Raw genomic sequence first — 10,596 nt, 5'->3', positions numbered from 1 at the left:
ATTTAAAATATTCATTATAACTCAGATTTAGATACAAAATTCAAGCTTAAGTACTCAAGTATCTGGACTTAAATCCAAATACCCGAATAAAGTATGTAATAATTAGTCTGTATATTTGTTTTTATTTATAATTTATAAGAATGTTTGATTATAGCAGATTTAACTCAAAATTCAACAAGTGTATCTACTTACTTCTTATCAAATGATAATGGCAACAATAACATTTTAATAACTATTGGTTGGTCGATTGGTAAAAAATAATGTAGAAAATATAATTTTTAGGATATAATCTTTTATCTCAATATTCAGATAATAGCCACACGTAAAGTACTTTCCGTTGATTTAGTTAATTATTAAATTGATTTCAAAGAATTAATTGGAGAATCAAGATTGGATGGAACACTCTCTAAAATTCAAATGTTCGATAGTCATTCGAGACTGATAAGCTGCCATCTATAATTAGTTCCAGTTTTTCGTAGTTCGTGATAAACTTCTCGTCGAGCAGTCATATGATCGTCACGGAAAAGGGCGAGTCCGATTTCGATTTTGACGGATCCGTGTTTCGGTCAGTGTGGTGGTTTTAAATTGTAATAAACGATCCTCCAACATGAAGGGTTGTATGTTCAATATCGATGGAGGGTATTTGGAAGGGCTTTGTCGTGGATTTAAATGTGGGATTCTCCAGCAAAACGATTATCTCAATCTTGTACAATGCGAGACCCTTGAAGGTAAATTCTGTATGACAATGATGTTTTGTGTGAAAGATCAATTGCTTTTCAGTGGTCCAGTGTTTATTCTATTCTTGGTATATTCATTTGTTGCGTGTTTCATTTGTTCATAGATCTAAAACTGCATTTGGCTGGTACAGATTATGGCACTTTCTTGGCTAACGAACCATCACCGCTCTCTGTTAGTGTCATTGATGACAAACTGAGAGAGAAACTTGTTGTAGAGTTTCAACATATGCGCAATCATTCTGTTGAGCCTTTGTCACAATTTTTAGACTTCATCACATATAGCTATATGATTGATAATATTATTTTGTTGATTACGGGTACTTTGCATCAAAGACCGATCTCAGAATTAATTCCTAAGTGCCATCCCCTTGGCAGTTTCGAACAAATGGAAGCAATTCATGTAGCAGCTACACCAGCTGAACTTTATAATGCAGTGTTGGTAGATACTCCTTTAGGTATGATCCAACATAGATTCATCTTATTATATTCCTGAACACTTTCAGTTAAATATTAAAACATAATTTACTGCAGCACCTTTCTTTGTGGACTGCATTTCTGAACAAGATTTAAATGAGATGAACATTGAAATAATCAGAAATACATTATACAAAGCGTATTTGGAAGCATTCTTCAAGTTCTGTAAAGAAATTGGTGGTACAACTGCAGACACTATGTGTGAAATACTTGCGGTATAAATGCTAATAGTGTCACCATATTTTTGATATGGTTTAGAAAATTATTTGTTAAATATAAATTATTTTTATAGTTTGAGGCAGATAGACGAGCTATCATCATAACTATTAATTCCTTTGGAACTGAGTTGGGCAAAGATGATAGAGCAAAATTGTATCCACGCTGTGGAAAATTAAATCCTGATGGATTAGCTGCATTAGCTAGAGCTGATGATTACGAACAAGTTAAAGCTATTGCAGAGTATTATGCTGTATGTATATATCATTAGAGTATTTGATTATAACTCTTTCAAAATATAATACATATGTATACCTGAAATGTGCATTTATATTGCTGTTGCAGGAATACAGTGCCTTATTCGAAGGTGCAGGTAATAATCCAGGTGACAAGACCTTAGAAGACAAATTTTTTGAATACGAGGTAACATTATCGTTTACAGAAAAAAAAAAAAAAAAAAAAAACTAACACTGCATAATAATAAAATATCATAAGCAATTATTAATTTTAATATTATCATTGTAGGTTCGCTTGAATGTTAACGCTTTTCTCCAACAATTTCACTTTGGAGTATTCTACAGTTACCTTAAATTAAAAGAACAAGAATGTCGTAATATCGTTTGGATAGCGGAATGCGTTGCACAGAAACATCGTGCAAAAATAGATAATTACATTCCAATCTTTTAATACCTTTATGTTCTGTTGTATTGGTCATTTATGTTTGTGTCTGGCTATACAAGATTACACAAAACAAGTAACTTTTCCTCTTTATTTTAAGTTTTCAATCATGAAACTTTAACAATTTTACAGTATTTCTTATTGTCAGAAAGAGGAAAACTGCCAAACTATTGTAAAATGATTGTTTCATTCATAATGACAAAAATGAAAAGGCAACTATATGTCTAGCCAAACCGAAAGAATGGTATTACAAGTTATTTAGTATTGTTATGATCATATATAAACAAGAGTTTATATTATATAGATGTATATAATGTATTTTATGTAGACCAGTATATTTGTTGTGTCTTGTATTACCCAACGTTGTAATTATAAATTCCATGTAATATAAAAAAAATGATATATAATACATTCCATAAGTTTAAAAAATTTAATTCAAATAGTATCTTATATTACTAAACTTCATTCATTCTTTAATCTTAATAAAACAAAATTAAAAAACTGTTACCTGTACGCACATAACATACAGTTAACATTTATAAATCAATCTTCATTAATATATTTTTGTATTTCTGTTTCCATAAATATAGTTGATTCATTGGTTTGTTAATCAAAATTTATATCTCATGAATGAAACAGACATCTTCTAACAATACTTATAATACTTAACTGTATAATATGCTTAAATTTTGCATGTTTTTTTTAAATTAGGACAAACACGATTCAATCTCAATGTATAATAGCATTCAAAATAAGCAATAATAGTTACATATATAACTACATACATGTAAAATTAAACTTTAGACACTTATAGTCTAAATTATTTTAAAATGATTTGTAATTTCTACTATAAAATAGTATGTGTTTTCTTAGTATGTGAAATGCGTGTACAATGTGTACCATTTATGCTTATAAACAAGATTCTTTATAAAAATCTTAATATATTTACTCTAGGGCAGCCTTTTGTTTCATAAATAATTTAATATTATTCGATGTAACTTCTTCCTACCAGAAAATACAATATTGAAAATGAATAGTTTTTAAAGTATAAAGTCCTAACGAAAAATATTCGTCAAATATACGTATACATATCCTGTTTTTTTAAATAAAACATTTTGATAATGTGCATATATGTACATACATATTATTCATCTTATGAAAAATATATGTAATTTTTATTAAACTAGTATGATAAATATTAATTTTAAGTGAAAGACCTACAAAAAAAAGATATATAATGGGAATTATTGATTCTCAATTTTGTAATTCTTTCACCAATAATATATCAATTTTGCTTTACATATAACATAATAAAAATATATATATATATATAAACTTACTCAAAAATGAACTTTTGTTATTTTCCGTTAGGATGTATCTTCAAATTTATTCAATAAAAATAAAACACTGCTTATCTTCTACAACTTCATTCACTTTCACACTGCATTCTTTCTGTATCTGAATCTCTACTCTGTAGGATGCACTTCTTCTTTAATAGAGATCACATTATGAGGTGAAGGAATATTATTCATGTGTTTTATATTAGTAGTTGGTGAGGGAGGTGTTGCTGTTGGCATTGTATTTTTCATAACATTATTAACTAAATTTGGAGGCTGGTAGGTTGCTAAACTCTTTAATCCAATTACTTCTGGATTTTCTTTCCAAAAACGATCAGCAATAATATCATCTACCAATGGGACTACTGCTGGTTTCAATCTACCTGTTCCATCAGGTACTAATTTTCTTATAAGTGTGGTACCTTTTCTAAAAAGGGGAGGTTCATTATTATAATTTATTCCAAATTCTTGGAATAATAATTCATTCTTGTGTGATGCCAATGTACCCCTTAGCTTTTCTTCTGCCTAAAAATAGAACAACAAAAGTTAATCAAGCAACAACATGTTTTATTAAAACATAATTTGAAAAGTTCTAAGTTTACCTGACTGGGGGTAAGCTTGGCTTTTAACACAAGATTCCAAAAGCAAGTATTATATAAATTATTCACATGAACATCTGCCTGTCGCCAGGCTAAATAATCCCTCAGATTTTTATCCGTTGGATATAACACAACACGAGCATCAAAGGAGGGAGGATAATACAATTCTTTGCCCCGAAAAAAACGAGGCCAATGATAAACATAAGAAGATGCAAAAAGAGAATTCACATTTGACATCAGTTTCGATGCTGGAATATTATAAGAACTGTGTCACAGACAATATTAATTTTAGAAGTCTTGAAAATACAACATTATGCAATGTATTAACAATTGACTTCCATGTTAAACAACTGTTATTTCAAATGTTTTAAACGTTGTACATTATTTTCTTTAAATACACTTACCTCTCCTTTTGTAAAGTTGCGTGTCTTTTCTAAAAACGAAAGAATATTCGTCGCTTTGACCAAAACCTAAAATGATCTCTTTGAAATCTTCCATAACCGTAATAGCTGCCCGATTCATCAATTCCAGGGCAGCTACATCGTTCGGTTTAGTAAATTGATGCGCATCGGAAAATTTCGAAAAATTCCTTCCATCGATTCTAACCACAATCCAACAATTCGGCAAACAACTGTCATCGCGTTCAAATTCCTTAACATATTCAAATTTACTTTTAGCCATTGTCGTCAAACTTATGTGCCGGCTTATAACCACTTGTTTGACCAAGCTAATGATTTTCAAGAAGTTACTTCCCTTCATTCGTCTCTACTGTCAGAAAATACAACATTCACTGAAACTGCTGAGTATTGGAATCTCCATCACAGTGGTCCACTGTGGCTCAGGATGCGAGAACCTCCTCCTCGAAACGGACCCTTGCATCCGAAACTTACCCCTGATTTCTTTTTTATTAGAAAACGAATAAACTCTCTATATAGATATATTTACCCCTTTAGTCATCCACGTGCACATTTATTGGTTAGGTTTAGTCGTTCTGCAGCCGTATTATAAAGATATGTGAGGTGTAGTAAAGAGTTCTATGAAGCGAACTAATCGAAAACATCGTAACTAATACGAAATAATTCAATGATTAATTACATGTAACACTCGTCAACTTCGCTGTCGTGGAATTGAAGGCGGTTATATTATCTGGTATAAACATAAACATGCACGTAAGATAAATACAAAGGACAAAAGGACAGAACTTGAAGTACAGGATACTAGTTAGTTAAAATGGATTTGCATACGAGATATAAGTATTTTGCGACAGCGGATTTGTCAATCCTCAGGTTTGCAGATAATGTATGTGAAAATAATCCATTTCCTTTTTTACATCGTTTAGTTCAATATTATGATAGTAAAATAATGGACAACAGCTTAAGTATTAAAGAGCTGGAAACGTTTCGTATGGTGTTATGCTATGAATATCAGCTTCTATTTGTTTCTAAGAAAAATAAAATACATAGAAAAACAGTGGCAGATGATTTATGCTTTAAAACAATAGAAAATCTGATATACTTAAAAATGGAATGTCAGAATTTCACAGAATTGGAAGTTATCTACGATATTATGCTTTTGCACATAATATTGTACTGTAATTCAAAATGTATGAAAGAACATTTTGAATACATTCAAGATGGAAATGTACAGTTCTTTGCTAATAATATAAGTAGAGTACTTTATATGAAAGTATCTCAATGTTTCTTAGAAGCATTACGATTAAGACAATACCTATATAATGATATAAAATTAGATGCATTGAAACATTTTGCTACATTGTTTACAGAAGATGTTGTAATATGGCTAGAGTTAAAAGAGAACAAAGAATGGCAATCATTTGCTTCATTTTTTCCAAAACTTTTAAGTACTTTTAGTTCTGAGGATGTGTTGCCAATTGTATGGGATGCTGTTTTAAATAAAGTACAAGATTTAAAAGATTTGCTTAGTGTATTGAGTATTATAACAGACGTATGTTTTCCATCAGAATCCAAAGATAAAGAACCTGTGTATTATCATTTATGTTACACAGAGGAATTATGGTTACTACTAATACGGAATTTAAAATCTCCTGTAAAGCAGTATCGGAAACAAGCATTATTTATAATGAAACGACTGACTGATTTTATGAGTGACATGGATGAAACTATTTTAGAATTGGAAAAGCCTAAAATTGTTCCTTTTGTATGCAAAAACAAAACTGAAATGGAGATACCAATCATTAATATTAAAGAAAAATTTTATTTAATAATGGAGGCATTAGAAGAAAAACAATATCATTTAATAGTACCAGCCTTAACACATGTACCAAAATTAGTAAAAGGAAATAAAGAACATGGATCATGCAATGACTGTTTTAATGAAGCTTGGTTGCACTTAATTTTTGAAAGAATGTTCCACCATGAGAATCATATTGTAATCAAGTTAGGAGTACTATATGTATGTGAATTATACACAATTATATTTGATTATCAGTTTTTAAAATTGTTTGTACACGTTTTAAACCATACATTTTTATATGAATGCAAGTTCTATCAACATGAACCAGAAATATTAAATGATCTTATAACATTATTTATACATGCAAGAGAAGAACAAACTGAATTTATTACTAGACTCCTTACAATCATGAATGAAATAACATGGGCTCCTATACCAATGTTTTACATGATGTTGATTTTGAGAATAGTTTCTAGTAAAACATCAAATCAGTGGGAAGGTCACGAGAAAATTAAGGCCAATTCTTTGATACAAAAAAATTTGAGTATGCATTCTTATATCTTAAGAATTGCTTCCCAGATTGAACTACTGAAGACAATCTCACTTTCAATGCAAAAGATACATAATTTGGAAACAGTTGTGGATATATTATTAGAATTTCCTCCTGAAGAAGCTCTTGTAAGGGGTTCATTTTCATGGAATATTATAACAACATGGTTTAGAAATGCATTAAAAGTAAAATATGCAACCAATTTTGTAAAAGTTATGTGTGAAGAATATTTCAGTGGTGAAATGCATTTGAAAATAAATCCTGCCCAATTTATTGTTGTGATCTCTATGTTATATGATGCAGGTTTGATATTACAAAACAAAACATGTCCTGCAGAAAAGATCCTAAATAATTGGATGTCATCACTTAATAAAATTAGCACAAGACCTTATGCAAATATTCTACAGGCATTTTATGTAACAGAAGCCATGTCTCATTTCCTTGAGTTAATTACTGGAGGATGCAACAATAGTATTAATCAATTAATACTTTTACAAATTGATAATGCTTTAAAATTTTTACTTAAAATTTGTTCAACAGTACCATCTAAATTCAGTTATGATGAAGTAAACAGATATCTTGCTGTAGTTGACTCATTTCTTAGCAAAGGGAAGTTGATTTTACCAGAAAAAGATATTATACTTTATGCTGAAGATTTTAAACATGAAAGTATAGATATTTTACAAAATATGACAAAATATACAAATTTACATTATATGTGTGCATTACATATTTTATACTGCACTCAAAATATTTTAATTGTAAATTCTATATCTGTATTTTATGTACAACCTCTTCTAGATATTTACAGTATTGAAGTTGTTGATAATGATCAAGATCCAATAACTTCTAAGGGAAGAATAGCATCAGACTGTTATTTATTACTTACAAAACTTACAGAACAACTTTTATCACAAGTAGAAATAAACTTATGGCCTGTAGATATAAATTGGCTAGAGAATATTTCCCATCTGTATGAAAAGGGAGGAAATGAAATTGTTCCGGAAATAGCATTGGTATTAAAGACAGTTGTTGAAAAAGGATTGATAAATGATCCAGAGAATAGACTAAATTTCGAAACTATTTTTGCTACATGCTGGAGAACTACATTGTCAAATACAAAAAATAAAGTATACTTTACAGCAATAAAGAATCTTTTAGGTGTTATTTTAAATAGTAACTTTTTGGTATTGTCCAATACACTGGATTTTGTAAAACATGTAAGGCAAAAAATATTATTACAAAACTTTATGTTTCTTGCAATGAAATGTTTCTCAATGAATTGTTTCGTCAATTTTTAGATCATTAACCAACTACTTAAAGAAAGTGAAAATGCACCAAAATTAAAGAAAATTTTATTAAACAAATTGAAGTTATTAGATGTATGTTTCTTGAAGAATTTGCAAGAACCATTAGCATTATGTCTTCTGCATGGACATGTACTTCGAAAGGATAAGCAAATAGAATATCAAGCATATTTGTATATTATGAAAAACTATAAAGACTATTATCCAGAACACATATCAGTAATGTAAGTATGTCTTAATTACTTTCAGGATTAATTCAATATTAATTTTTTAATTTTATTAATAGAGATTATGACAATGATGCTAATATTCGAGCACTTTCTGTTATGCTTTTGCATAAGTTAATTAGTGAAAATGAGCAACATGCATCAGAGTTTTTATCAATTATTACACAAAAGTTAGAAAAATATAAAAATAAACGATATTTTAATCATTCTTCCATACATAAGATAAAGCACAGAATTATGCAAGTTTTGTTAATATTACAACCAATTTTAGATAAGGTATTAAAATACTACCTACTTAACTAACAAATAAACAAATAAAATAATATAATTGTATATTTTTTTATAGACAAATTCTGCCACTTTACAAGAACTTCTTTGCTATTTAATGCTTTTGGAAAGTAATCAACCTAGTGTTCGATTATTACAAGAATGGATATTAATAAGAATTTTTGCAAAGTATGTAATGTTTCAATATAAACTATGGGATTTTTTTGAAGAGGTATGTACATAAACTTTGTTTTTTTTTATTGAAAATTAAGGTCGTAATGCTATATTTATGTAGGCTATTACAACGCGTCCAGGATGCATCAATTCAGTAGTCTGTATAGTTTATCATGTTTCAAAGCTGATCGCCCAGGAAAATCGACGTAATTTCATTTCAGTTGGAATACAGTATATCGCACGTTGTTGCTTAGGCCAGCAATATAACATGCGTCTTTATAGCCAGGTAATTATGTTGCATAATACTGTGTTACACAGTAACTACATTACAATAAATGCATACAGGAACTTTAATATTTATATTTAATGTAGGTTATTTTTATTAAATTGTACGAAATGTTGGAAAAGATGGAGTGTAATGATGTGGCAATAGAATATAGGGGTTTATACGAAGCTACGCTTAATAGCGTAAAAGATGGACATTTTATGAAACATGCAAACAGAATATTAAATGATTTTTATCTTTCGAATTTTCATCCTGTAGATGACTATAATTTAGAGGTAACATCGTGAAAATTAACATTATAAATCACTGATATCTAGAAGTTGTACTGAAGCTGTTTTCCTTTTTCTTTTTTGTATTTTTAGACTATATATCTTGAACTGCCACGATTGACTGACATGGATGCAACTGAATGGATTACTTTAGATATTTTTAAAGCTCTAAACTTTATGGAAAATAGTAAACATCCTCTTCAATTACAGAATTCAAATAGATCACTATCAGAAATTCAAACATCAATATATTTAACAAGATTCACAGGTACTTCAGTGACTGTCATTGTTATTATTCTGATATAATTAAATGTTATTAATGTTTGTAAAATTTCAAAATGTATAGGTGAAACAGATTCACTTAAAAACCATTCTTTCCCTGAAATGAAGAATTTTGAAGAATTAGGTGATATCCAGAAGAAAATTGATCCTTCATCACCTTCACATTATGCGCAAAATGACATTCATTCAACCATCAGAGAATCAATCTATAGCAAAAAGATGTTGACAGAAGAAGGAATTATACTTGTAGCATCTTTTATTGATCGAGCTCCCAATTTGGGTGGACTTGCTCGTACTTGTGAAATTTTCAATGTCAAAGAACTAGTTATTGCTAATTCAAATGTGGTTAGAGATAAAGAATTTCAAAATTTGAGTGTATCAGCTGAAAAATGGATCACTGTTACAGAAGTATTGATAATCATTTTATGAAAAAATATAAAAACTATTCATTATCTAAAATGGTTTTTCAAATATTTTAGGTAAAACCTTCTGAAGTTGGAAAATATATACTGGACAAAAAAAACGCGGGATGGCGTTTAATAGGTGTAGAACAAACAGCTAACAGTACAAGCTTGTTAAATATGAAATTTGAAAAGAATACAATCCTTGTTTTAGGGTAAGTAACTTAAACAAATTAAATATGTTATAGTTCTGTATAAATACTATTTTCAGAAATGAGAAGGATGGAATACCTGCCAATTTGATACCCTTGTTTGATACTTGCATAGAAATACCTCAACTTGGTATAATTCGATCATTAAATGTCCATGTCAGTGGTGCCATATGCATATGGGAATATGTAAAACAGCATTCATTAACATAATTCTATTTTTTAATGTATTTAAATTGTTATTATTAATATCCTATTTTTTTTAAATTGCATCATATGAATAAAGATGCAAGCACAAGTAATGCATGATTGACTAACAAAAAATAAAGAAATGGTTTAATCAAATGACATTAATGTTTATTTACAAAG

General features: G+C 29.2%; 3 protein-coding genes across 5 annotated transcripts; 2 read left to right on the top strand and 1 right to left on the bottom strand.

Annotated features, from left to right (window-relative positions):
• The first annotated feature begins 502 nt into the window (after positions 1-502).
• On the top strand, positions 503-2,803 carry Vhaac39-1 (V-type proton ATPase subunit VhaAC39-1). Its single transcript, XM_076375719.1, has 6 exons — positions 503-728; positions 842-1,192; positions 1,269-1,426; positions 1,504-1,680; positions 1,773-1,850; positions 1,953-2,803. Exons 1-6 carry the CDS (start codon positions 608-610, stop codon positions 2,112-2,114), a joined length of 1,047 nt encoding a protein of 348 aa, XP_076231834.1. The 5' UTR covers positions 503-607; the 3' UTR covers positions 2,115-2,803.
• A 298-nt stretch (positions 2,804-3,101) lies between these two features.
• Positions 3,102-5,178, bottom strand: Thg (tRNA-histidine guanylyltransferase). 3 transcript variants are annotated; one of them, XR_013001618.1, is made up of 6 exons: positions 5,137-5,178; positions 4,987-5,032; positions 4,446-4,933; positions 4,045-4,289; positions 3,446-3,967; positions 3,102-3,322 (listed from the first exon to the last, which is right to left on the bottom strand). XR_013001618.1 is itself a non-coding variant. In XM_076375722.1 (3 exons), exons 1-3 carry the CDS (start codon positions 4,798-4,800, stop codon positions 3,572-3,574), a joined length of 996 nt encoding a protein of 331 aa, XP_076231837.1. In that variant the 5' UTR covers positions 4,801-4,946; the 3' UTR covers positions 3,362-3,571. The 3 variants fall into 3 exon arrangements, 1 of the variants encoding a protein (XP_076231837.1); XR_013001617.1 differs by lacking the exons at positions 4,987-5,032; positions 5,137-5,178 and having other exon boundaries at positions 4,446-4,946; XM_076375722.1 differs by lacking the exons at positions 3,102-3,322; positions 4,987-5,032; positions 5,137-5,178 and having other exon boundaries at positions 3,362-3,967; positions 4,446-4,946.
• On the top strand, positions 5,041-10,575 carry LOC143177648 (tRNA (guanosine(18)-2'-O)-methyltransferase TARBP1). The gene is made up of 10 exons (XM_076375718.1): positions 5,041-8,025; positions 8,107-8,336; positions 8,399-8,615; positions 8,686-8,838; positions 8,902-9,066; positions 9,153-9,341; positions 9,429-9,603; positions 9,682-10,025; positions 10,097-10,233; positions 10,290-10,575. The coding sequence occupies exons 1-10, from the start codon at positions 5,272-5,274 to the stop codon at positions 10,438-10,440; spliced, it is 4,515 nt and encodes a 1,504-aa protein (XP_076231833.1). The 5' UTR covers positions 5,041-5,271; the 3' UTR covers positions 10,441-10,575.
• The last annotated feature ends 21 nt before the right edge of the window (positions 10,576-10,596 follow it).

The sequence above is a fragment of the Calliopsis andreniformis genome, chromosome 3 (assembly GCF_051401765.1).
Source record: "Calliopsis andreniformis isolate RMS-2024a chromosome 3, iyCalAndr_principal, whole genome shotgun sequence".
Lineage (NCBI taxonomy): Eukaryota > Metazoa > Arthropoda > Insecta > Hymenoptera > Andrenidae > Calliopsis > Calliopsis andreniformis.
This window is presented reverse-complemented; position numbering and strand designations above follow the sequence as displayed.

What these genes read in the sequence shown, in the direction of transcription:
- Vhaac39-1 (XM_076375719.1), top strand. Translation starts at nt 608, where the DNA reads ATGAAGGGTTGTATGTTCAATATCGATGGAGGGTATTTGGAAGGGCTT. An exon ending in CTATGTGTGAAATACTTGCG is followed by an intron (nt 1,427 to 1,503) that starts GTATAAATGCTA and finishes TTATTTTTATAG; the next exon opens with TTTGAGGCAGATAGACGAGC. An exon ending in ACAAATTTTTTGAATACGAG is followed by an intron (nt 1,851 to 1,952) that starts GTAACATTATCG and finishes TTATCATTGTAG; the next exon opens with GTTCGCTTGAATGTTAACGC.
- Thg (XM_076375722.1), bottom strand. Translation starts at nt 4,800, where the DNA reads ATGAAGGGAAGTAACTTCTTGAAAATCATTAGCTTGGTCAAACAAGTG. An exon ending in GCAACTTTACAAAAGGAGAG is followed by an intron (nt 4,290 to 4,445) that starts GTAAGTGTATTT and finishes ATAATATTCCAG; the next exon opens with CATCGAAACTGATGTCAAAT. An exon ending in CCAAGCTTACCCCCAGTCAG is followed by an intron (nt 3,968 to 4,044) that starts GTAAACTTAGAA and finishes TTCTATTTTTAG; the next exon opens with GCAGAAGAAAAGCTAAGGGG.
- LOC143177648 (XM_076375718.1), top strand. Translation starts at nt 5,272, where the DNA reads ATGGATTTGCATACGAGATATAAGTATTTTGCGACAGCGGATTTGTCA. An exon ending in AATGGATCACTGTTACAGAA is followed by an intron (nt 10,026 to 10,096) that starts GTATTGATAATC and finishes CAAATATTTTAG; the next exon opens with GTAAAACCTTCTGAAGTTGG. An exon ending in AATACAATCCTTGTTTTAGG is followed by an intron (nt 10,234 to 10,289) that starts GTAAGTAACTTA and finishes TACTATTTTCAG; the next exon opens with AAATGAGAAGGATGGAATAC.